Raw genomic sequence first — 25,189 nt, 5'->3', positions numbered from 1 at the left:
ATGAATTTTTTATCCTATGAATGAAAGAAAAAAAAAAATAAATAAAATGACATTGTGTAAACTTACTGTAAAAATAGCTTAAAAACGGCATTTGGCTGAACAGTGTTATGTAGAAATTCAGTCAAGTAAGGCGAGGTGGAGCAGAGATTGCAAAAAAATAAAAAAATACTCCTGTTATAGGTATGAGCACTGGTTTTGGGGTGTTACATTAAGGGAACACCATGCAAACTCACACTGTGCACCTGATGTCAAAATCGAGAATTTACCTGGTAACAGCAAGAATTTTAGTTCCAGGACACGGGAACAAAGACATCTTGAGTTTGCAACTGAAGGGCTGGTCTGGGTTTGTCAGTTCTGAACAAAGACCAAGTTCAGCAAACCAGCATTTTGTGCACCTCTCGTTCTAAGCAGCACTGTTAGGAACATCTTCAAACCCAAGTTTACTTAAAAATGCCATTGATTTATTTTCTCTATTAACCCAGATAATAACTTAAGAAAGCTAGCTCTTATGAATAAAATATGACTAACCATGATGTGCACTGAGCAGTAAGTATAAGCCAATCTAAAGTATTTCTAAATATTCTAGTACCATACACTGGGAAACAACTACTGAGTATTCTATTAAGATAATTTTAATTCATAATGAAATATTGCAGAAAGATAGAAGCAGATATATAAGACAGTTGGCAATTTTAAATGTTTCTCTGCAGAGAATTAAAACATTAAAAGGTTATTGCTTTTATGGATATGTAATGCAATGGCAGATCAGATATTCAGAAGCAGAAGATGCTATCTAGTACAAACAGGTGTTCTGTACGTAAGACAGTAACAGAGAAGGTAACACTCTTCTGTTTAGCAATTTGATGTAGAAATGTACAAAACAAGAGACTAAAACAGTGTTTCCTTCTCTGGAAATAAACTTAGTCTCCTTCTAAAGTTCTGCTGAAGCCCTGTTTATTTGTGTCAGTTCAGGCAGTGTCAGCTGATATATAAGCAGAAAAGCATTTAATGTCAGCAAGCACTGTTGAACACAAAAGTCTACCATGTTCTGTGGAATTCAATTAGTAGGAACTACAAGCCAAATCCTTCAAAAGTTTCTTAAGAGAGATCAGCAAGTGCAGCCGATCCTGGAGACCTTAGTCCAGTGTTACTAAGGACTGGTTCCTAGAATGGAGGACCCTAAGAGTGATAATTTCACTCAAAGTCACTTAATAACTGGTAGCTGACATATTGTTTTGGCAAATTGCAGTATCAGTAAAATCAGAGTAGTAGGGCTTAAGAATTACTTTAATTGGTTCATTGCAAGTAGGCTTGATTTCCTTTACACTTACAGTGGAACAAGAAGATGCATATAATCAGCACAGTAACAAACTTCAAAGTTTGCTCCATTGTGATGCTCTACATCCTAAGTCATCTGGTGGTAAATATAGGATTTAAATAAATAAATATATACCCTGCTTATAGGATTTCATTAATGAACTATAAGGCTTGAAGAATACTTCTGTATATTTAACTGTAACGGAAGATTCTTAGGTAGTACAGAAATTGTTAGATGGAAAAACAGGACTGCCTCCTGTTGTTGAAGGAAGGGCTCACAGAACTGGTGTATAATTTAGAAGTCACTAACAATGAAGATACGGTTGAGAAGGATTGATAAGAGCTTCAGTAAAATAAAAGAATGGAATAACTGTAGTGATGAGCAAGCCCAGAGTTAGAGTCTGGTTAGTGTAGCTATGATTTGTGTCAGATCAATTGTGTAGATAGTATTATTACATTTGGAATTACTTATGGTTTATGTCCAAATGCCAATTTTATTATAGGATTTTGAAGTCTTAAAATATCTCTGGAGATTAATTTTGCATTTCAAAGCCGCTGTAAATGCATAGATGAACAGATTTACAAATATTGGTCTATAAAGTGCCTGTTTAGAAACTGTCAAAACTGCCACTTCTTACTCTTCAGTGCTCTTCCTCTTTTCTTCTGTTCTCTCTCCCATAATCAAGTATTAACACCTGCCTCTTTGAGCACTTTCTATTTCATATTCAAGCCCTTCCAATTGCCTTCCTCATCTCCTTAGTTACTTTCTCTTACAAATATTTTCATGCCTTCAGCTATTTTCAGTGTAGCACCCCAAGCTCTCTCATCTAGTATAAACTCTTTTCAGAAAAGAAAACTCCCACCTGGCTCTGATCAAATGAGGCATCCTAGTCAGATACCATTTTGGCTAGGGGATTGTACTTCAACTGCAACTTCTTGACGAGGCTTTTATTCAGAAATATTTTGCTTTTCAGTTTCTCATAATGTTTGATACAATTGTAATCATGTTATAGTTTTCCTCAGGGTGCTGTTGTGGGCTAATGGCAAGTGCAGCTGAAATTAAAGCAGTTCCCAGGCAGGACTACATGGAAAAGCAAGCTAAAAAGTGTACAATCACACTGTGCTGTGTACCTCAAATTCTGATACGTTGCTGTCTTTCTGGAGGCTTCAGTTCATCTGCCTCACCATTTCCCTTGAAGATACTGATGGAAAAACATGGTAGATTGAAAATTAATTCTGGGACTGTGAGAAGGGCCTCTGGGCCTCCTTGCTTACAGACATCCTTCCTTTCCCCAGAATAATCCTTAAAACGTTATATGCACGTACTGGAACCAATCAAGCACACTTTCCTTAAAGTAGAATCCCATTTAAGGCTGACGGGCACAAACCTACTTGTTTTTTGTGGTGAGGTAACTGCTCCTTTCCTCTGTTACCCGTCTTACCCCTGTATCCATCCATGCACAATCTTAAACAGGAGAGGAAAAAAAGAGGCCCGTGTCCCTCAGGGAACTGAAACCTGGCGTCAGGTAAAACAACAGCCAAACATTTTAATGTAGCTTGGCAGGGGTGTTCTTGCAGAAGCAACGTTATGTGGGAAGCAATGTAGCAACAATATTTCAGTCACCCTTGGATGAAAATCAGACATGGGAATTATGTGCTTGATTAGATTAAAAAGGTACCATTTCAGATTACAAGTAATACATTACCTGAGGAGCCAAGTGTTAAAATGCCACACGTATTATCACTGAACTGCATGTTCTCATGCCCCATACAAGGAAATGAATCGGCTCAAAAGCAAATCCATTAAAAGAGAACTGGAGCACAAAAATGCTCCAATACAAAAAGCCTCAAGTAGGCTCAAACATTGTAAATCCATTATTTACTCAGTGTGAGACCTCTCAGACAGTGATTACGGGATTGTATCCTGTAGTGTCATCTATCCGTTATTTATCATTTTGGGCCCAGTTGCTATGGCCAAATTTAGTCTCTATGACAAAGTAATGTTTTGTACATCTGCAATCAAAGTAACCCCAGAAGTTGTGCAGTGGTTGCAGTGTAGCTTAGGGGATCATGTCCCACACCTTGAAATAGATGGGTGTTTTTCCAGAATGGTATGCACAGAACTGGGCTGTACCTAACACAAAGATGAACGTCTGAAAATCCCACCTCCTTAAAATTTCACCAGTAGCATGAACAGTGTTTCTGTGATTGACTCACACAATTAACACTTGCTCTGAGTTTCTGTCAGGTCTGTTTATTCCAGCTCTGATGTGTAAATTTTCCTGACATTTTTTCCATCGTTGATCTCTCTGAATTGCTTTGGAAGAATCAAAGGGAACAAGAATAAGCTCTTTCTAATTACATCACGTAATTACTGGAATAGCATAGAGCTAGCATCAGCAATATTGCTAGTCTCCTTAGAGAGTTAAAAGTAGTGATAAGGCTGGAAGGTCTGAAGTTCTGTTGAGTGAACATCATATCTGTCAAAAATGGACCTGCAGTCATTCAGATCTGAGCTTTCAGACAGAAACTAGATGGTGCTAGTGAAAAATTATCTTGGCTTCATAAAGCATTATTCTATTTATCAGTACTAGCATTTTTCAACTTTTTTTTGCCAAACTGATTCTTATTTTTTTTAAATCCTTGTAAGCCTTATGTCATCCTCTTTTAAAAATGTCACTTTCTTAATTTTACTCACTTGTCCAACAATTTCACTTTGCACGTTAAAGTGTTCTGCATCCTATAAGTAAACACTACTTGACTCCCTTAGCACATTCAGGTGCTAAAATGGCAGTAAATAACCTTTCATTGCCAGACCACAGCTATCTTGAGAGAAAGAGGACAGCCTCTGAGAAATTAGCACTGTGCCCACTACCATCAGTGACTATGAACTCCGTAACACTGCTGTACAAAATAGTAACAGATTTAAAGGTTGCCACAGAACAATATTAAAATATCAGTTTTCAGCGTTCAAGGTCTAGCGCTAGAAGTCGTAACTAAAATATTGATTTAAATCTACCGGTTACCTTTTGGTAAGATAAGCTTTAAGAATGTCTTTTGAGATTTTTTTTGTTATTGTTCATTGTCAAGATTAGATTGTTGTTGAGCTATTTAAAGATTAGCTAAATGCTTCTATAGAAAAGTACAATTCAAAGGTGACCTTAAAAACCTGTTAAATAAATGTGAACTTATGCCTTTGTTATATATATTTTTAAGGTTTTGGAATTAAGGTCATTACAGATGTCTTTGTTTTGGGTCCTGCCCCATGTTGGATATACTAGCTGAGATGCATTTAATTTACTGCAGTATTTTGTTCAGCTGTCAGTTTAGCCTTAGTTTGACTCCTAATAATATGGTGTTAAGCAAAGAACAATTTATTTTCCTTTCTTCTCTGATTCTGTAGAGATGCTGAGAAGTGACCAACTTTGTATCACATAATTGGTGCTTCCGTAGAACATACAGCCTTCTAATTCATTAACATTATTACGGTTTGGAGTTTTTGCATGTGTGAAATATATTGATTGCTATGACATTGACTAAAACATTGGTGGTGCCTGCAGGTTTTTGAATAGGTATGATTTTTAAACTGGGGAAGGCTATTGCGCAGAAGCTAACATGACTTTTATACATGATGTAGGAAGACTGCAGTTTTTCCCCTAAAACTTTTAAGTAACAAAGGCCCCAGTCAATTCTGCAAGGGAGTAAAAGCTGTTGTGAACTTCTGAGTGCTCTCCGTTTGGACTGTCTTCTCTCATGTCCAGAGTGTTCCACATTCTGCATCAGAAAGTGGTTCTCTTCCTGTAATATAAGTGTACTGCAAAGTCTGCAAAACTTCAGGCATGAGCTGTTGTACAACAAGAGACCAAATGCTTTTGACTAGAGGGAAAGGTAAGAGAAGAATTGCTGACAAATTGTGCTGCAGCCTCTTTAGCGGAATAAATATGTTACTTGTTTATAATTCTGTAAGAAGATAAATGCAACTCTTGACTTGTCATTTCTTTATTTCCAGTAACAAAGAATACATGAAGAGTAAGACTCAAGAGACGCAATCGTGCTTAACAAAGAACACTTTCTGCACTCCTGATTTAAGAAGGAGGAACTTGCTGAGCCTAATAGACAAAGAGTAATAATCAACTGAACTTATTCTAAGAAGTGTCAGGATCTTTGAACCACGGAAAGGATTGATGGACTTGGAAAAAAATCACATGAAACATTCCACGCTCTGGTATCATCTGCTGTTGCTTGCTGAACTGTGAAGAACTGTGTATTCAGGCTGCTTTCTACTATATTGCAAATCACCTCTTTTGGACTTGAGAGTGATTATTTTCTTACCAGCTCTCTAGTGGTTTCATTTGCATGCATTCTGTAACTATGCACAAGCAAAATCTATTATATGCTTTATCTATTTAAAAATAAGCACAGTGATGCATAAAATTAATTCAATTTGTTTTGACCCTTCAGTTCTAATCACTTAGGTCCCCATCAGTGGAAATTGAATTGGTGTCATACAAAGGTTAGGGTAAAACTGTGCAGATACTGTATGAAAATGAGCCTCTAAAGATATTTTTACTGTTGGTGAAAAGGAAAAAATGTTATTTATAAAAAGGCCTTATGTTGTGTATATATGTTGTCTTTGAAATATTTTTGATTTTAGTTTATTTCTTGTAAAAGAGGAAATATATAATTTATTTAGTAAATGCTACTGTAAACTATAGTTTTATTGATGAATAAAATATTTTATTCTCAAGACTATGATAGCAGTCAACCTGCTTTTGATCTGACAAGGACTTACTGTTCTGGTATTTATTTGCCTTCATGAGATGGTCTCGAGAGGGATCTCAAGAGATAGGACAACCACTTTGTAACATGTCGTCTGTCTTTATCTCCTACCAGCTTTGTAATGAAAAGTGGAATCTTGAAATTAGAGTAGAAGAGGCAAAGGAACATACTCAGCAGGCATTGCTTCATAAAGGCATTTCACGTTTTTCAGTATGGGAAATAATTTTAACATAACTGTGGAAAACTGTTCTGGTTTCCTTAATTTCCCTAGCAGCAGAGAGATAATCTCAAACACCAGTGACCATCAATCCAGGATTTCATGCTTCGATGCCCGGGTGTATTTAAAAGGCACACAGCTGTCACTTTGAAAGTTTATGGATGTTATTGGAAATAACATTTCTTCCACAAGTAAGCATAGCAAACCTGCTTGATTGCAAAAGCAGAATTTGGCATTTTAATTCCTAGAATTATGCTCTGTACCTCTGAAATTTTTTTCATTTAAGGTTTTGTTGTGTTTTTTATTTTTTTTACTTTAATGGAATCCTATAACCCTAACAAGGAGGAGCGTATTATTCCTTAATTATGCACAGAATAGAGAAATGGAAAGGTTATTTTTTTTTCCTCTTAGTATGTAGAGTCTCTGGCTTAATTTAGAGCTCATGTCTCACAATAACCTCTTTTCTGGGCTTTAAAATTAGATTGCTTAATCTCAGCAAGATAATTCTTCTACAGCATTCCCCTTAGAAATGCACAAAACCAATCCATGTGCCCTGTGAGCAAAAACATTTTGTATGTTTGTGTGAAGTGTCTGCTCCTTCATGCACAGTACATAGCGTATTTACAGTGTGTCTCTGTACAAAGTAGGTACTTCTGATTAGCCTTATTTGGGGAAAACCATGACATGTATTAATTTAAGCACCCGGTTAACCTTCGTAAATCACATACATGTTACTTTTTTCCCAATTACCTAGTAGACCATAGTGTCTGAATGATTAGTCCTTAGGAAGACCCCAGAGGACACACAACTCAACTGCAACAATCCTGTCCAACACCAGAATGCCTACAGAAAATGATTCAGAGATTGAACGATCCTTTGTGTACAATCCTTTTTACGTGGTAATTCCTAAATGAAAGCAGTCATCTAATACTTGCAAAAGGAAATCTTCTGTAGTCTACGGAGCCTACTGGGAAGACCTCCCGCAAAACATGTGCACTTACAAGTTTGGTTTTGTGGTTGTGGTGGGGTTGGGTTTTGTGTGTGTGTGGTTTGGGTTGGTGGGGTTGGTTTGTGGTTTTTTGGTTTGTTGGTTTTTTGGTGGTGTTGGTTGGTTGGTTTGTTATTGTTGTTTTGGGGGGTGTTTGTTTGGGTTTTCTGTGTTTTGTTTTGTTTGTTTGTTTGGGGCTTTGTTGTGGTTGGTTGGTTTTGGTTTTTTTGTTTTTGCGACTACATGGTTCCACTGAGAGGGAAGAGGGATTAAACAATGTTAATGATCAACAACTTGGAACCCATTTCTTTCTCTAAGACATAAAATGGTATAAAGCTTCAAACATCTAATAGTACAGAAGCTTGTAAGGATGTTTACGTCTCATGCCTAAGTATTTCATTTCTCTTCACCTTGCATTGGTAGCACTTTGATGAAAATGTAATAACTATTAAACAGATCTATAAATTTGATGCAGCAGTGCATGTCAGGTAAAAATAAAATATATACAGAAGGTACAATCAACATGCTGGGGTATTGAAGTAATGTGCTTGTCCATTTCTACAGGTCTAAACAGATGGAACTCACCACAGGGAGGGAAATTTGAAGAATTAGGTCACAGATGTGGACTATCTATGTGCAGTGGTATCTGAATACTCTGTCCCTGCAACCTGGCCGGAGGGGAAAAACACAGGCTGATGCCTGCTTAGAGAAAGGTAGGTAATAACTCCAAATTTGTAGATCTGACCCTGTGACTTAATTATATGGTATTCAGAAGGGTGAATTTTGCCTTTGGTGGTAGCATGGAATAGCTATCCTCAGTTAAAAAAACAAAACAAAACACCACGATCAAACTTCGTGTCCTTGTACTACAATTCAATGGTTTGAAAAAATACACCTATCTGAGATCTGTTCTCTTGTTGACTTTGCTTATATTTCAGGCAATTTAATTTCATATAACTTAGTGCTATTTTTGCAAACCTTGAATAATATACAGTGATTAAAAAGTAATCAACAGTGCAGTGCACCTGTTCTTTGTTAGAAGCCACTTGCTGACCCATTTCCAGTGGTGCGTTCATTTGCTTGCAAGAGGAGAGATGGCAGCTCCTTCCAGACCAAAGGTGCAAGGCCTGACCCTGCAGCTATTTCTGCATCTGGAACTGCTTCACAGTTATTTTACATGAGCTTAAAAAGATACTGATACCAAAGTGCTCTGGTATGAGCATTAATGTAAGGGACAAGGATCAAGATGAAAAATATCAAGAAACCATTGCTAAAATGGCTAATACCTAACTCAGGCCCTTTTTTAAGTTGAGTGAATGATCCTCGATGGTAGTAATGTCCTGTGAAGTTCACAAACTTTGACATTGTTGACCATTTTTTAAAAGATTTTGAGAGATTGCTAATACCAGAGAAAATATTTAATCTACACTGATTAATTTATTTGTCATTAACTCAGAAACAAGAGAGAAACAAACATTTCCTATTGAAAGTCGCACATGACCTTGGGTGATTAAAGAAAAGTCACTGTGGAACCACCTGGACAATACCAGAAAATATCATCTGACATTCTTTTTATAGAATGGCAAGGTATCTTTTATTAGATCAAATGCTACATAAAAGAACAGGCATTCCCCCGTTCTTCCAGCTGCTTTCCTCTCTCCCCATCAGGGTATGAAAAAGGAATGGTTTGCTTTATTAACGTATTCTGCAGTCTGATAAGTTATTTCTCTCTACAGGCCATACCTCAGTATGTAGAACATTGACCATTATAAGTCAAAAAAAATGTAACTAGTTTCTTCCATAAGTGATAGAATGTGGGCTGGTCTTTAAGGAACTAGAGAGTATCTTGTATGGGCTGGAAATAAAAAAGACTTCCCTCAGAAAATGCAACAAGAACACAGACAAGAACAAGCTCTGAGGGAGGATACTGGTAACCAACACCCGCACAGGACTCTGCTGGAAAGAGACAAGAGGCCAACTAAGATAGACAACATGGTTTGGTACAGAGAACTCTGAACTACAACAGATGAAGTCTCACTTGAAATGTGCACAATTGACTTGAATTGTCTGGGCTTATGCCCCTTGTTTGGTGGAAAAGAATTTCAGCTTACAGAAAAAAAAACAGAAATTATGTTGAGAAACCTGACAATTTATTACCTAAAGCATTACAAGCTGCCAGCTGCTTGCTTGAGTGAGAGGTTTAGAAATGTAAAAACGAAACACAATAATCAGTAATAAGTTTTTTAATACTTGTATGCTCTACATATTTATTTTTTTACTTGCAGCTGTTGGATCTTGCAGTTCTGTCCTATGGAAGGATCTAAAAGCAATTTCTCTGTGTTCCCACTGAAATTTTTTTTAATAATTTTTTTCATCAGAACTATTTTTTATCTGTCATGTCCCTGACAAGCCTATTTTATTTTTTTGGTTTAAGTAACAAACAACAACACCCCCCCAAAAAACCAAAACAAAACAAAAAACCAAACCGAACAACAACAACAAAACAAAACAAAATCCTCTCCATTACTTCCTAGGTTTGGAAAAGCTGTAAATACCGTACTTTGAAAATTTGCCAATTACAGGAAGCAGATTCTTACCATACAGCTTAGGAAATGACTTGTGATTTCAAAGCAGAGGTTGATGATGCCTGCTTAGAGAAAGGTAGGGAATAACTCCAAATTTGTAGATCTGACCCTGTGACTCTATCATACGGCATTCAGAGGGCAAGTTTTGCCTTTGATGATAGCCTGTAATAGTTGTCCTTAGTTTAAAAACCAAAACCAAATGACTTCATACCCTTGTACTAGAATTGAACGGTTTGAAAATACTTCGACCTATCTCAAGGTCTGTTCCCTTGTTGACATTGCTTATATTTCAGGTAATTTAATTTCACGTAACTCACTGCTATTTTCCCAAAACCTGAACACTACACAGTGATAAAAGAGTAACAACTTGTGCATTCCACAACACACTTCCTAACTATTTTGTAGCTCAGGCTGCTGTCAGCATCTGTGGTGTGTAGGAACTGTGCCTCTATGTTATAATCACTAGTCCTTGCAAGGTAGAAATAAATAGCAACTTTCCTTTGCCCTGCCTGGACTTGGTTTGGTTTGTTTTGCAGTGGTGAAGAGGGGGTGGGTAGTGTTGCTTGTAATTTCTGCTTTTCCAAGGTCCAGCTCCTTATAAATCTACCCAGCAAGGCTGCTTTGCCTGAACAGATACCTGCAGAAATTCACCCATGAGCAATTATTCCTGGGTCTGAGAACAGCAGCTGAGGTGAAGGTGCCCGCCAGGAGCAGTCATGTTACCAAGTGACCGTCGCAGCCTCTTACGGTTACAACACCAGCCAGATTCCACATCCCCAAGTTCTCCTATATACGAAAAAAAAACACAAAAACCAAACCAAACCTCTTAACAGCACAAGAGGAGCCGCCACCTCCAAGGAGGGCACTCTCCCCTCTACTGGGCTGGCGGGGCAGCGCCGCCTCCTGCAACGGGCGCGCCCTGCACACAGTCCGTAACCGACGGCGACGCAGCGATGTCGTCTCAGCAGCAAAAGACACTGTAGTTCAGTGTGGCTGAGCTGCGGCTGAAGCCACCAGAGGCAGGGGAACTGGAAACACAAGCAAACAAACAAATGAAAAAAACACAACACGAGGTATCCTGCTTTTGTCCCCCGGCGCGTCCTGGGCTGTGCGGCAGCACCGCCGCGCCGTACTCCGGGTGCTGCGCCCGGGCCGGCTGCCCGTCCCCGCTGGTGACACCCGGCTGCGCCCGGGTCACCGCCTCGGTCACGCTCCCGCAAGCGACAGGCGCGGTGCCCGCAGCCCCTCCGCAGGCGCGGCGCCCTCACCAGCGCGGCGCCGCTCGCCTGACCCGCCCCGCCTGCGCGTCCCGGCTCCGGCCCGCAGAGCGCTCAACCGCCCGGGACGGGCTGCTCCGCGCCCCGCCGCCCCGAGCCCGACCCCGGGCCCCCGCCTTGACAGGGGCGCTGGGCGGTAGTGCCAGGCCGGGCCAGCGGCCACCCCGCTCCCCCGCACCGGGCAGCGGCTCTCCAGCCCCGAGCCGGCCCGGCGCTGCTCCCCGCGGCGCCGGCGGAGGGCGGTAGCGGCCGCAGCGGTTCTCGTCCGCCGCCGTCTCGGCGGGCTGGCTCCTCCCCTGCCGCTTCCGTAGCGGGCAGCGGCGGCATGTGGAGGCCGGGGGCGGCCGGCGCGGTGGTCGCTGCGCGGCGGGCGGCGGCGGCGCGGCGGCAGAGCGGAGGCCCGGGGGGCGCCCCCCTGTCAGGGGCAGCCGCCGCCCGCCGCGGTCGGACGGTGAGAGTGAGGCGGGACAGCGAGGCGCGGCCTGCGCCGCCGGGAGGAAGGAGCTGCGGGCGGGGAGGGAAGGGCGGCAGGCGGGGTTTCCTCAGCCGGCCACGGGCCCCTAGTCGCCCCCCGCCGGGCCCGCGGCCGGGACGACAGCCACGGTCCCCGCCGGGCCCTCCGCGGGCCGGATCGGCGGGGCCCTGCCTCTCCGGCGGGGGAAGGCCGCTCGCTCCCTGCCGCGCCAGCCCGTGCGAGCGGCGCTGAGGCGGGCGGCCAGAGCCCTGCGAGGGCGGAGCGGCGCCCGGCAGCAGCTGCCCGCGGCAGGCGAGCCTCGGCCTGCGCCCGCGGGGAGGCGCCGGAGGGCTGGGCCGGCGTTCCCGCGGATTCCCGGCCCGTGCGGGTGCAGCCGGGGCTGCCCCGCGGGGAGCTCGGCCTTCGCTGCTCTCCGGAGCTGTTGGCGGGTTTGCTGCCCTTCTCCCGTTGCAGGAGGTGCGTGCTGGCCATCCCCGGCGCGGGTTTGGTATGCGGAGGAGTGGTACCAGCCGTGTGCCAGCACCGCGGTGGCAGTCTCGAGTCATAAATTGAGTGTGAGCACAGGGCTGGAGTCACAGCTTCTCCAGCTGTCCAGAGTCTCAATGGATTTATGCCGCTACAGCTTTTGATCCTAAATGTGCATTAAATAAATGCTAAAGGTTGCGGTAGAAAACATGTAGGCATCAGAGTGTACTTCGTCAGCCGAATCATTGCGATGTTACAAGGAGTTTGCTGTTGTCTGTCCTTTATGTCTGTGTGATGGCTTTGACCTAACAGAGGAGTTCATCTAATGCCTGAGGACAGACATCAAACCATACGGAGAGAGATGTTTGTGTGTGTTGCTCTCATGTGCACTTGAAGAGGGGCTGTCATAGTTCCTTTTAAAACGTTATTTGTTTTTCAGCTCTGTTACTTTTTAAAACCTTGTATAAGTACACAGAAAGCAATCAAGCATGCTGTCTTGCCATTCATCCAAAAATATATGCCTTAATAGCCCAGGTTAAGAAGGAAATGGCAAGCAGGCTATCTTTCTCTCTTGGTGAGCTTCTGCTAGTGCGTTAGGCTAGGCAGTCGACGTTATCTGTGCGGATGGATTGCTTCCCCTCAAAGGGGTTGCCCATTTTGATCCCTTGTGTTGTGTTGCCGGTATGTTGATACAGCTCTTCTGTAATTTTGATTTGTTTTTAAAAGCTTATTTTAAACAGAAGAAAAACAAGAAATGAAACAGCTTGTTCTAAAGAAGATACCTGGAATGTGAAGTGTGATGCTAGCTCTTAGCTTTTGTGCGGAGGATTCAGGGTTTCTGTCTGTTTCAGTTGAGTATATTCATGGCTGCTAACAGAGGGACAGAAGTTACTGATAATGAAGTGTCTGAGTAGCTGATACTTGTGAAAATCCTGGCCTAAGCCAGTTGTCTGAAGTTGCTCAGTAGTTCTGTGGTAGAAGCGATAGAAAAGAAAGTAGTTCTTCTCTTGCCTAGTTCCTTGTTGTATAAATAAAGTTCTTTTATTTTCCACTTGTGTCAGAAGAAAATATTATAGATTGCCTCAATCATCCAAGGACTAAAGCTGCATAATTGTTTCCATATTAGCTCTGTAACATAGAATATGAATATTTGTGGGGGGGAAAGGTCTTGAAGGATCTATTGACTTTGTGTGACAAATATGTAATTTATAGTTCTTTGTGTTTTGACTTTCCATTTTCCTTAGGCTTACTTTCAACAGCAATTACAATATGCTGCAGCGGTGAAGAGCAACACTGTTCAGTTCATGAATTTAAGAAATGCAGGAACTCTGAATGATACAAGGTAAATTTTATTTTGAGATATTCATATGAAAATATTGTCTCTGTATTTTATGATAATCTCTAGACACGATAAGACTGTCAAATTAATGTAATGCTGATATGATGATGTAAAGGATGATTTTAGCAAAAAGCATTTTGGGTTAATTTGGGAAGGTGGTAATTCCGGTACCTGAGCATAGGTGTCTCGCACCATTTCACTTGTCAGGGTGCATGAAGTTTCTGCCTGGTGCTGGGAGGATGTGACACAGTACCTGTTAGAGACTTCTCCCCTTCTGATGCTGGAATTGGAGGCCCAGTCAAGGATTGTGCAGATTTCTAAAATGGCTCTTACCATGAAGTCTGAGAACTGCACCCTGGGCCAGGGCACAAATCCTGCCTAATCCTAAGGCCTTCTATTCTCCCTGCCCCTAGGTTTTTCTGTGGTGTCCCTCATCTAAGTGGCATACAGTATATTTCAGTAACTGGCTAGCAATATTTTTTCTTTTAATTGTGTTCTGTATAATCAGCTGGAAGATACTGAGTCATAGTTCATAGTGACTGCTGTATTGCCATGCCAGCTGGCAAAAACTGAAATGATCTTACCGAATTGTCTGTTGCTAAAGATACCCACCTATACGCTTGGTTAAAAGTTTACACTGACATGGATGGCAAAACTTACATGATTTAATTACGTTTGGTTAATTAAACCAATCTAGGCCTTGTTCCCACAAACTTTTGTACTTACTAAAGAGGATAACAGAAGCAGTCTCGCAAGTGCTGTAAACCTTACATAATGGCTACAAGGGTGCTTTGACACTTTCTGAAGAAGAAAGTTATTGTATGTATCTGTTTATAAGCACCCTTTAAATAACGCTTAATTACTAGGCTGGTAATACCAGTTGAGGAGTCAAATGCTGTACATAGACATGGCACATGATTCTGATGTTTGTAACCTGCTTATAGCTACAGTGAGTTTCTTGGAGTCAAATGACATACGCTTCTAAACAGGAGATACTTGTATCTCTTTGTAAAGTTCAGAACTACATAATTCATGCACACTGCTTTTATGAAAATGCCTTATTTTGGAGTTGAACTCTCTCCTCGTAGCACACAGGGGTCAGTATATGTATGGAAAGCAGTACATATTCCTCAGTTAGAGATTTCCACTACCAAAATTTCAAAATTCTACCTCAATTTATAATGTGGATTGCTACATTAGCTAAAGAAAAATGAGTGCTTGTTTTGTATGAGTTTTTCACGGTTACTGTTTCCTTCATGGTTATGGTCTTGGTATGTTTTTATTATAGGGAAAATACTCTCTTCCATGTTTTTTCTCCTAATTGTGGGTCTGTATGTCATGTACAGCTCTTTAGATGAGACCACTTACGAAAAACTGGCTGAAGAAACACTGGACTCCTTGGCAGATTTCTTTGAGGACCTAACAGATAAGCCTTTTACACCAGAAGATTATGACGTTTCTTTAGGGGTATGTTTTAAGAATTCTGTTACCACTGTGATTATTCTAGATTTTTTTTTCTTTGAAGGAGAATTTTAAATTATTCACCTTAATGCCAACACTTAAAACACAATGAGTTTTTACAGCTTTTTTGTTCAAATATGCCTGTTTATGCTGACTGCAGCAACTATTCTAGTAAAAAGTAACACATGCTGTCGTATGCTTTGAGCATTTAAAATGTTTAGAGAAAGATATAATAAAGAAAAATAAATGAGCACAAGAGGAGACAGAAACTAAATTCTAATTTCATAGAATCATAGAATAATTTGGGTTGGAAGAGACCCTTAAGATCATAGAGTCTAACCATAACCTAACCTAACTCTGGCACTAAACCATGTCCCTAAGAACCTCACCTACGCATCTTTAAAACACCTCCAGGGCTGGTGGCTCCACCACTTCCCTGGGCAGCCTGTTCCAACGCCTGACAACCCTTTCTGTGAAGAAATGTTTCCCAGTATCCCATCTGAACCTTCCCTGGCACAACTAGAGGCCATTTCCCCTTGTCCTATCACTTGCTACTTGGGAGAAGAGACCAACACCCTCCATGCTACAACCTCCTTTTGGGTAGTTGCAGACAGCGATAAGGTCTCCCCTCAGCCTCCTTTTCTCCAGGCTAAACAGCCCCAGTTCCCTCAGCCACTCCTCATCATATTTGTGCTCCAGACCCCTCACCAGCTTCATTGCCCTTCTCTGAACTCTCTTCAATACCTCTGTGTCTTTCCTGTTGAGGGGCCCAAAACTGAACACAGAATTCAAGGTGGGGCCTCACCAGTGCTGAGTACAGGGAAATGATCACTTCTCTAGTCCTGGCCACACTATTCCTGATACAAGCCAGAATGCTCTTGGCCTTTTTGGCTACCTCGGCCCATTGCTGGCTCATGTTCAGCGGCTATCGGTCAACACCCCAGATCCCTTTTTGCCAAGCAGCTTTCCAGACACTCTTCCCTGAGTCTGTAGCGCTGCCTGGGGTTGTTGTGACCCAAGTACAGGACCTGGCATTTGGCCCTGTTGAAGCTCATACAATTGGCCTCAGCCCAATGATCCAGCCGGTCCAGATCCCTCTGTATGGCCTTCCTACCCTCCAGCGGATCAACACTCCCACCCAACTTGTCATCTGCAAACTTACTGAGGGTGCACTCAATCCCTTCATCCAGATCATTGATAAAGAGATTAAACAGAACTGTCCCCAGTACTGAGCCCTGGGGAACACCACTCGTGACCGGCCACCGACTGGATTTGGCTCCATTCACCGCAACTCTTTGGGCCTGGCTCTCCAGCCAGTTCTTTATCCATCAAAGAGCACATCCATCCAGGCCATGAGCTGCCAGCTTCTCCAGCAGAATGCTGCAGGATACAGTGTCAAAGGCTTTACTGAAGTCTAAGTGCACAACATCCACAGCCTTTCCATCATCCACTGCACGAATCACCTTGTCGTAGGAGATCAGGTTGGTCAAGCAGGACCTGCCTTTCATAAACCCATGCTGGCTGGGCCTGATTGCTTGGTTGTCTCGTATGTGCTGTGTGATGGTGCTCAGCATGATCTGCTCCATGACCTTCCCCAGCACCAAGGTCAAGGCTGTAATTTTCCAGGTCATCCTTCTGACCCTTCTTGTAGATAGGTGACACATTCACCAACTTCCAGTCAACTGGGACCTCTCAGGTTAGCCAGCACTGCTGATAAATAACTGAAAGTGACTTAGTGATCACCTCCAGCAGCTCCCTCAGTACCCCTGGGTGGATCCCTGACATCTCTGACATCAGCAGTCACTTCCCTCCTGGTGGGTACCAGGATAGACCCATGTGTCATAGTACATGTACATCACGTGCACCTGGTAGAGGAGTTTGATTGCCCTGAATACTGAGAAGCGGTGTTTGCCTTGACCAGGTAGAGTACGTTTGTCCTGGCTTTATTGATGGCACAGCCTGTGGTGGAGAGAAGCCACAAGAGGATGCAGTGTTTGGATAGGTGGTTGCAAAAGCGGCACCAGGGCATACATAGGGAGAAGGCAACTGTCACAGGAGACAGTATGTGAGTGCTAGCCTGATAATTTCAGCCTTTAATAGCTCAGCCACTCAAATTTGATTACAGGAGTCACAGACTCTGATTAAAAATGTCAGTTTTATTTGTATAGGGAATTTATTAGTTTTATATACAATTCCTGATGTGGTTTGTGTGTCACAGCCCTCTGAATGACTTGGAGGAAAATGCAGTTTTGCTGCACGCTGGTGTCTGTAGCACGGGTCTCTCACTATGGCATTTTTTGAGGTTACGTAACTGCTGCTCCCTCTTCATGCCTTACCACAAGGAGGTTGCTTTCTGCTAACCCTGTCAGTTAAGCTCTTACGCTCAGGGACACTGAAGCAGGTGGTTTGGGTTGCGCTGTGGAGGAAAAAACAAACCAAACAAAACCAAACCCTAACGAACTGAAACCCAGTAGTTTGCAAACTTGCTTCTGTGTAACTTTGCCACTGTAATGTTCATTCTTTATTTCTTATAGCTAGGCTAGAAAATAACATATTGTTAGTAGGATTCTGTTGTTGCCCCTAGCAAATACTATTTGTTGCTTTAATTAAGTATGTGATTAATGTTATTGCTAGTTGGTTTTTTTCTGAAAATAAAATAATTGTTTAACTGTTACCATTCAATGTATTTTAGCATATCAGCACTTACCAGCTTAATTTAAAGAGTTTAGGACAAAAATTAGCAGAAAGTTTATAATTTACTTCTTTAACAGACACTTCATGATGTGAAGGTGATGAGTCAACTGATGCCAGAGTTTTATCTCCAGTCACTGTAGAGTGGATTGTATTTTACATTGATTCACAGTGAAGCTCAGGAAGAATTATTTTTACACCCATCTTAATTCTTACCAATAGTCATTTTTCGCATAGACAGTATGATGTCATACTGTCTTGTCGTTTTTCTTTTAAGAGCAAAATGCTCAACAGTCCCAAGTTTACTCAAGTTAATTCCAAACGAACAAGGCTGATGCTATCGCAGGCCACAAGGTGGCAAACGTGATAAAGGTGTCTTATGCCAGTGAATTGCTATGAACTTGGTTTCTTTGTGCAATTTGTCTTCTTGTCCAGGAATAAAAAATATCTTTTGAAGAATATTCGTGTTAGCATGAGCTAACAGCATTCATCCACAGTACAAAACACATACAGTAGTATTTCTTAAAATATGGTAAAAATATCTTGCATTTTAAGTTCTTAAAAAGTTGTATTTTGTAGTCTTTCAGAGGCCTTGCAAAATGTATGGGGAAATGTTTTAAACACAACATTAGAAATTAACCTGTTAATTTGCAATGACAGAAGAACAATACTCTCCAACAGCTGACACACAATATAAGCGATAGTGTCATTTATTGTTAACTCTTTAAGACCCTATTTTACTTACAGTGTTTCTGTAGCGTACAGCAGAACATCATGCTGAATACTTAATATGGGACTGAAGAGCATGCAGAAAGAGAGTGAAGCCTTTACATCACTCTTCCAACATAATCACCCTAACCTGCTCTTTGAGCTTTATTCTAATATAGGGCATGAAGTATTTGAGAAACACTAAATGTGACTAAGCTATTACCTGAATCATCAGGCTGTATTCTGTAGAGATATCATTTTTAATTAGCATAATTCAGTTCATCCTCAGGTTAACTCTAGTCCAGGTAGTGCTGTTCTTTTAAAGTTACAACAAATATTTTGCAGAGTTACATCTGCTTTTCAGTTGCACCGGTGCAAATGTCAGAGACATGTAAATCACGTTGTCAGTAAGAAATGCGAGTAAGGAAGAGAAAATAAATGCTCATTAGTATAATGGTCTAAAGCTGGCATAACTAAAACAAACCAGACCTCATAGAGTTGAGAAGTGGAACATTTTTGAGGATCAGGATCTAGGCACTTCATCAGAATTACTGGAGAAATATGTGTGTTTATTCACCGAGAAATTGTTACAGTTACTTAAGAAAAACTAGGTAAAATTGCATGGCTCAAAAATCTAGCAATGACACATAAAGCTTTTTGACTTCAAGCCACACCAGTCCTGCATTATTCATGAATAGAAAAAAAATGTTATTGGATGATGTTTTAGTCATTGCAAAATAAACTAGCAGTCCTTTCAAGATGACAGGTCAAAGCTCAAGAGCATTATTGAAGTAGTGCCATTGTGAGTGGTGCAAACAAACTAAAGCTCTGACCAGAAGGTTTAAAGTCTAGATCAGACTTGAAGATATGTAGGTTGTCGTATTCCAAGCAATAGTTGTTTGGGAAATAGCTGGGAATATGATACAGATGTGTACATTTCTGTTTATTTACTGCAGATGATTTAATTCTTGTCAAGTAACAGGATGCAAAGTTTTAATTTCTCTCATTTTCTTTGTGTTTTAAGAGTGGAGTTCTAACAGTTAAATTAGGTGGAGACATGGGAACATATGTAATCAATAAGCAAACACCAAACCGGCAGATTTGGCTGTCCTCACCCACTAGGTAGGTTATGTGTAAGTTATGTAACGTCTACAGGCTGGGTGGAAATGTACATCCCCTTTTTTATAGCACAGCATGGACTATGTAAAATCCTTTTCATAAGTAACCCTTTTCCTTGGTATATTCTCAGAACATTATATAATCTAGATGTTCAATAATAATTTCTTACAGAGGTTTGAGACACAGTGCAGTGTACTGACATACCTAAATTAATCCAGGAAACATGTAATACAGAATTTTCGTACACTGTTTCGATCCAAAGCCGCTGTCTACAGGAATATAGTCTACTCATAGGAAAAATAAACAGCCATGATTGAAAAAATAACCAGAGTTTCTGTTGGAAACAGAGTGATGATGCTGTTATGATCTAAACCTCTCTTTGTATTTAAACAGGGTGGCTCCTTCCCGTCCAAGCTTGTGGGATTTCCTGCTTTATATGTTTATGTGCTCTCGCACTGGTTGTTTTTGTCAAGCATCTGCACTTTATGGGAGCCTTGGCTAGCTGTTCCCTCTGCCTTCTCTAATGCTGTGCTTTGGCCCATCCCAGGTTTCCTGGTTGGTTTCAGCAGAGAGTGCAATCAGGAGGGAAAAGCTGTCTCCCCCAAAAAATTGTATTCTCTGCCACTATCCCAGTGAAAAAAATGGAGGGAGTTGGTCCGCGTTGCTGGTGGAGGAGGCAGCTAGCTGGAACGTGTGAGCGCTGCCAGTAACCAGGCAGGCGTACCTCCTGAACAGCCTGCAGAAAGAATGCGTTCATTGCGAAACTGGGGATGGTTTTGCTGTAGTAGACTTCCGTAGTCGGGTTTGTACGAGGGGAAAAAAAAGGCACAATGGAATTTAAGATTTTAAGAGAGACAATTTTAATAGATGTAAAATTTAGCTAAAGAAAATTATAACCTTGCCTTAGTGTTCTTCTGTACTGGCTGGTGCACAGCATGCTATGTTAGTAATTTTTTTCTACTAACTCCTTTCTGATACCAGAATCATTTTACTAATTAAGTAACTTACTTAAGAGGTATATGACTTGCTAAGGCACAGGCCTAGCAAGGTAACAAACCTTTTTGTTTAGACAGATGAAGGGTGTGTGTTCAGAATTTGATCATTCCGTGTGTTTTGCAACAAGAGTAATTTCTGAACCTTGATTTTGCTTAAGATGACTATGATATTTTTCTGTCACCGACACAAAGATTTCATCTATATATGAAACCCAAAATTTAGGGAATTTGTAGCTGTTTGGAGCGTACCCTAGTTGATCTAAGATATACATGCTCCAGAATATGGCGTTCGTGAAATAATGTTAAGCTTTTCTTTTTGATTGCTCCAGTAGTGAAAAAAAATACACAAAGATATAAACTTGAAAATTCTCTTGTGGTCTTTTTCATCATCTGTGATGCAAAATGATTCACCTGCAAACATTAAGTTTTGTGCTTCTTTAACTGGTATAATGGAAAACAGTGGTATTTCCTGAAATATGACACTACATGTTCACTTCCCAGCTTCTGACAGCAAGTACACTGTGATTTGGAGTAGCGTCCAGTGAAAGAGGCAAATGTTACTGCCAGTGGTCACTTGAATGTTACATTTTGGAAATTTATACAGTACATGTAGAATCTGGAGTCTTTACAAACATCTCCCAAGGGAGACAAATTCTTAAGATGTGAGAGACATTTTCTTGAAATTTTTTTACTTTGTGTTTTGCGGTCATGTATCTATACACCAAAGTTTACCTAAGCTTGTGTTTGTAAAGCTTTACTTACTTGACAATTTAAAAAAACGGAGTGAGAGGATGGGTGCAACCTGCCAGCAGTGTGATTGCAGTAATTTCATGTAGCTCTTTTGAATGAAAAGACTTTTCAGCCTTACATGGCATCTCTTAATAATACTTCAATATGATACTTTAATTCTTCTCTTATTGTTTAAACATGTATGCAGACTTTCCCTGGGAAATTTATTAAGTCTGTATTTAACTTTGTAGGCAGTTGATAGAACTTACAAGATGCTTACTTAAATTATTGATTTAAATGAAAAAAACATATTTGTACAGCATTTTGGATATTCAGGGAACTATGGTGGTGTTCCATATGCTAAGCATATTGCTGATATTTGCTATGTAATGTTTTAAAACAGTTAAAATAACTTAAGCATTTCTTTTCTGTGTCGGTGTTGATTAAATGGCCTGTCTTAGCCTGGTTTCATGAATGGCTGCATCCCATTCTGACATTCCCTAGGTGCAGGACAGCATAAACATACGCTTGCTGCAAAGACAAAGAGGTGAGAAATGCATAGTAAAGGAACTGGAGCACATAATCTCCATTCCAAATAACTACAAGTTCACATACAGTAAGTGAAATTTCAGTGGAAGTGACTCTGCGTTTGCATTTGTAGTTTCTCGTAGTTTGGTTAGTGGTTGGAAAGTTCTTCATTTGAATATTGCAAGTAATTCAGATATTCAAGGTTCAGATCAGTGTTTATGTTTGTAGAGAACCTGCAGATACTTCTTGTGTATACATAGCATAGTCTGTTTTCTAGCAGGCCTTGTATGTGGATTGTCGGAGTTCCAAGGCATTTTGCCCTATGAGTTCGAGGGTAAGACTGATGGTTTGTGTGTTTATCCCAGACGGTTATTTCATTCCTTTCTCTTTTCTTAGTTTCTCTAGCTGACATTGGCAGTAGTGAGCACCTTTCAGTCATGCTCCTGTTTCAGATGTGGAGAACTGAGTGGATAGAAAGGTCTGGAATGGAACCCGAGTGTTCAAGTTTCTTTCCTGATCCTTAATTTAGACCTGAAAAAACAAGCCAACAACTATATGATAGAACAGAGGAAAAAGACATTTTTAATATAAATATCCCACATGCCAATATATTGGGATTCAGCTGGTAATTCTTTTATTTCATGTAAAGAGAAAGTGACAGTGGTGATCTGTGTTCTGCTGTGCTTAGTATATCTGCATCTGACTGCTACAAGAACTAATCAATAGCATTAATTCAGCATTATACAAATATCCCTTGTAATATGCATGTGCAAGGAAATGATGTGGGTAAGGGAAGAAATTGGGTAAATCAGTGCCAAAAGCAAGAAGGGGAGGAGCTTGTGTCTGCTGGGCGTGACTGATGTATCTTGTCACCTTTCAGATATATCTGTTAGATGGCTCAGCAGTTCCTGGCACCTTTTCTGCTCCACTTCCTGGGACTGCCCACCCATCCTTCTCCATGATGACTTGTTTCATTTTCCTGGGCACTCTCTGGGGTAATACATGCTTCCAGCAGCTCCCCATGAATACTTACACAGCGTGTGTTTTGTTTTCTAGTGGGCCCAAGCGCTATGACTGGACTGGACGGAATTGGGTATATTCTCATGACAGAGTATCCCTGCATGAACTTCTCTCAAAAGAATTTTCAACAGCGTTAAAAACGAAATTGGATTTGTCCTGCTTAATATATTCTGGGAAAGAAGATACTTGATGATATTCTACCTCATGAAAGTTTAAAGACTTGAACCACAAGCCAAGCCCTTCGTTGGTTTCTGAAGTACCTGAGCTTAATTCTGTTGTTGTTTTTCATGACATCACTATGTTGTGCAACAAAAATGAAAATAATATATTTTTCTCTAGTGCTCAGTCTTTGGGTTTCTGTGTCACTGCTTGCACCTGTGTCCATGCAGTACGGGTGGTTGAGGTCTCCCTTGCTGTCACTGCATTTCTTACTTTCTTACTGCAGAAGTCTGAATTCTTAGTCTCTCTAGTCTCGTTTAGAGGTAAGGATTGACGCAGCTGGTGACTTCTGACGAGCACACAAATGCTCAACTTCTTTTGGTGAAGCTTTCACCCAAAAAAAGAAACTCCTGCAAACTGCATTGACGTAAGTTGTGGTACTGGGAATACACTGCATTAAAATTTGTGACTCTTGTGAGTGAATAACACATGACAGTCAAATTGAACACATCATAAATTAAATTACTGTGGCAAGTAGAAACTTCTCATTTTGTGTAATGCATGTAGTAAAAGTTTTTCTCTAAGTATTGCAGAACTTGCACTTTTCTCCAAATTGTAAATTCTACTTTCTTTCACGTGAGGATTTTTTTTGAGCTAAATTTTAAAATACTTAGAAGTCTGTGTGATTGGAAGCATCTTATGGAAGTGGAAAGGCTGGCAAGTGATGTTTAAGCTGTGCAGCAGTATCTGCAAACACTTCATTCTTTTACTGTGAAGTTCTCTTTCTGTTACCTTTATTTCTTCAAAAAGTAAAATACATAATTTATTGAGCTTTTTTGACTTAGTTGAGCAGATTAAGATCCTCCCATGGTAGCAAAAATTAGTACTATTTGTTTCACTGCATTTCTTGAGTAAGTGGGGCACAGGCTATCTTTTTTCACAGTGATACAACACTGCTCCCCCTAGTACCGCGCAGATGCAGAAACTTCCACCTTTTTTCTTCTTAGAATTGAGTATGGTACTTATGCTGATGAAGCTGTCTTTTTCAGGCTGTTAAAAAATGAGAGTGAAATAAATTACATACTCCGCATCTTAAACCAAAAACACTCTAAGAGAAATCATGGACTGGAAGAAGAACACTTCAACACATGCATGGTTGTATTATTACCACTGGTGGTTTTTAATTGCCTGTAAAATGGAAGCACAAAGTTGTTGACTGATTCTTAAGGAAACAGTTACACCATACTCTCATAATTTTTTATCAATGTATGTAAAGATGTTCAGTGCAAACTATTTTTCTTCTTGGTTCGTCTGATGCTTGTGGTTAGTTTGGTGTGATCCTCTGCCTAGCTAGAATTATTACAGATGTGATTCATTGTGTCATTGAAAAGCAATAGCTATATAGTATTGTTGTCCAGTATTTGCATTTAAAGTATAGGTGTTGTTACCCACTATTTCCCACCATATAAATAGAAAGTAACATTTAACTGGAAGTAGCTGTTGGTTAATTGTGCATACTGTTTGCATGTTTTTAAATCAAAATAAAAAGTTGCCTTTAGCTACAGTTACCTACTTCAGCTCTATGAGATGAGGTGAATATAACGACTACCAACTCATATGAATACCAGAGTAAAATACGTTGGGTTTTTTTTTAACAAAGGAGAGCTAAAAACAGAACATCGTTTTACTGTTTAGAACAGTGAAAATAATTTATAGCATATGGAAAATGGTAGTAGTTAGTCCTACCTCCTAGTATTTCAAATAGCTAGATGAACCTATTTGTATATATGTTATGACCTGATGTTTGAATCAAAGATACTTCCTCCTGGTTGTGCCTTTGCCTGATCATCTATAGCTTGTGTAATTATTTTTCTGATTGATTCTTCTGAAATTTATTTTCTTAAGTAATTTGCATGCAACATATTCACTGACATGCATCTGATTCATATTTGGAGGTTCATTCCGTATTCCCTTACCTCTCATGCAAATGTCTATGCCAAGATCAAGTTGCATGTAGAATTCTTAATTGATTACGTAAAGGTGTGATTTCCAGCTGTGATGACAAAGCTAAAGACTGCAGACATACACACTGTTTTGAATTTTTTATGTTTCTTAAAACGCTTACTGGAAAAACTCTTCAAAATTTGGCCAGTTCAGGTGGATTTTATAAGAGGACTTTAACTTCCACATTTGACATGCCTTGGTTCTGCTATTTATGGAACTTCCTGTGTTTAGGTAGCTGAATAACAAATGGATTTAATCTAACTGGTGAAGATAAGCATCATCAGCAAGTTAGAATGAGTTTTATCGTGGTGTGCAAAATGAAATCATAAGATG

At 40.5% G+C, this 25,189-nt stretch overlaps 2 protein-coding genes across 11 annotated transcripts in view; both read left to right on the top strand.

Moving 5' to 3' along the window:
• Positions 1–6,069, top strand: part of PIP5K1B (phosphatidylinositol-4-phosphate 5-kinase type 1 beta) — a 114,681-nt gene extending 108,612 nt beyond the window's left edge. For all 7 annotated transcript variants that reach the window (XM_065046233.1, XM_065046232.1, XM_065046238.1 and 4 more), the window contains exon 15: positions 5,327–6,069. In XM_065046233.1, coding sequence (XP_064902305.1) covers positions 5,327–5,329 — 3 coding nt within the window. In that variant the 3' untranslated portion in view covers positions 5,330–6,069. The remainder of the gene's footprint in view (positions 1–5,326) is intronic.
• A 4,748-nt stretch (positions 6,070–10,817) lies between these two features.
• On the top strand, positions 10,818–24,416 carry FXN (frataxin). Of its 4 annotated transcripts, none has more exons than XM_021283257.2 (5): positions 10,818–10,959; positions 13,348–13,445; positions 14,789–14,909; positions 19,327–19,424; positions 22,730–24,416. In XM_021283257.2, the coding sequence occupies exons 1-5, from the start codon at positions 10,939–10,941 to the stop codon at positions 22,881–22,883; spliced, it is 492 nt and encodes a 163-aa protein (XP_021138932.1). In that variant the 5' UTR covers positions 10,818–10,938; the 3' UTR covers positions 22,884–24,416. The 4 variants fall into 4 exon arrangements, with proteins under 4 accessions (XP_021138932.1, XP_064902311.1, XP_064902312.1 ...); XM_065046239.1 differs by lacking the exon at positions 10,818–10,959 and adding an exon at positions 11,447–11,614; XM_065046240.1 differs by lacking the exons at positions 10,818–10,959; positions 22,730–24,416 and adding exons at positions 11,447–11,614; positions 19,815–21,643.
• Positions 24,417–25,189: the final 773 nt, after the last annotated feature.

The sequence above is a fragment of the Columba livia genome, chromosome Z (genome assembly GCF_036013475.1).
Source record: "Columba livia isolate bColLiv1 breed racing homer chromosome Z, bColLiv1.pat.W.v2, whole genome shotgun sequence".
Lineage (NCBI taxonomy): Eukaryota > Metazoa > Chordata > Aves > Columbiformes > Columbidae > Columba > Columba livia.
This window is presented reverse-complemented; position numbering and strand designations above follow the sequence as displayed.

What these genes read in the sequence shown, in the direction of transcription:
- FXN (XM_065046239.1), top strand. Translation starts at nt 11,489, where the DNA reads ATGTGGAGGCCGGGGGCGGCCGGCGCGGTGGTCGCTGCGCGGCGGGCG. An exon ending in CCGCCCGCCGCGGTCGGACG is followed by an intron (nt 11,615 to 13,347) that starts GTGAGAGTGAGG and finishes CATTTTCCTTAG; the next exon opens with GCTTACTTTCAACAGCAATT. An exon ending in GGAACTCTGAATGATACAAG is followed by an intron (nt 13,446 to 14,788) that starts GTAAATTTTATT and finishes TGTCATGTACAG; the next exon opens with CTCTTTAGATGAGACCACTT.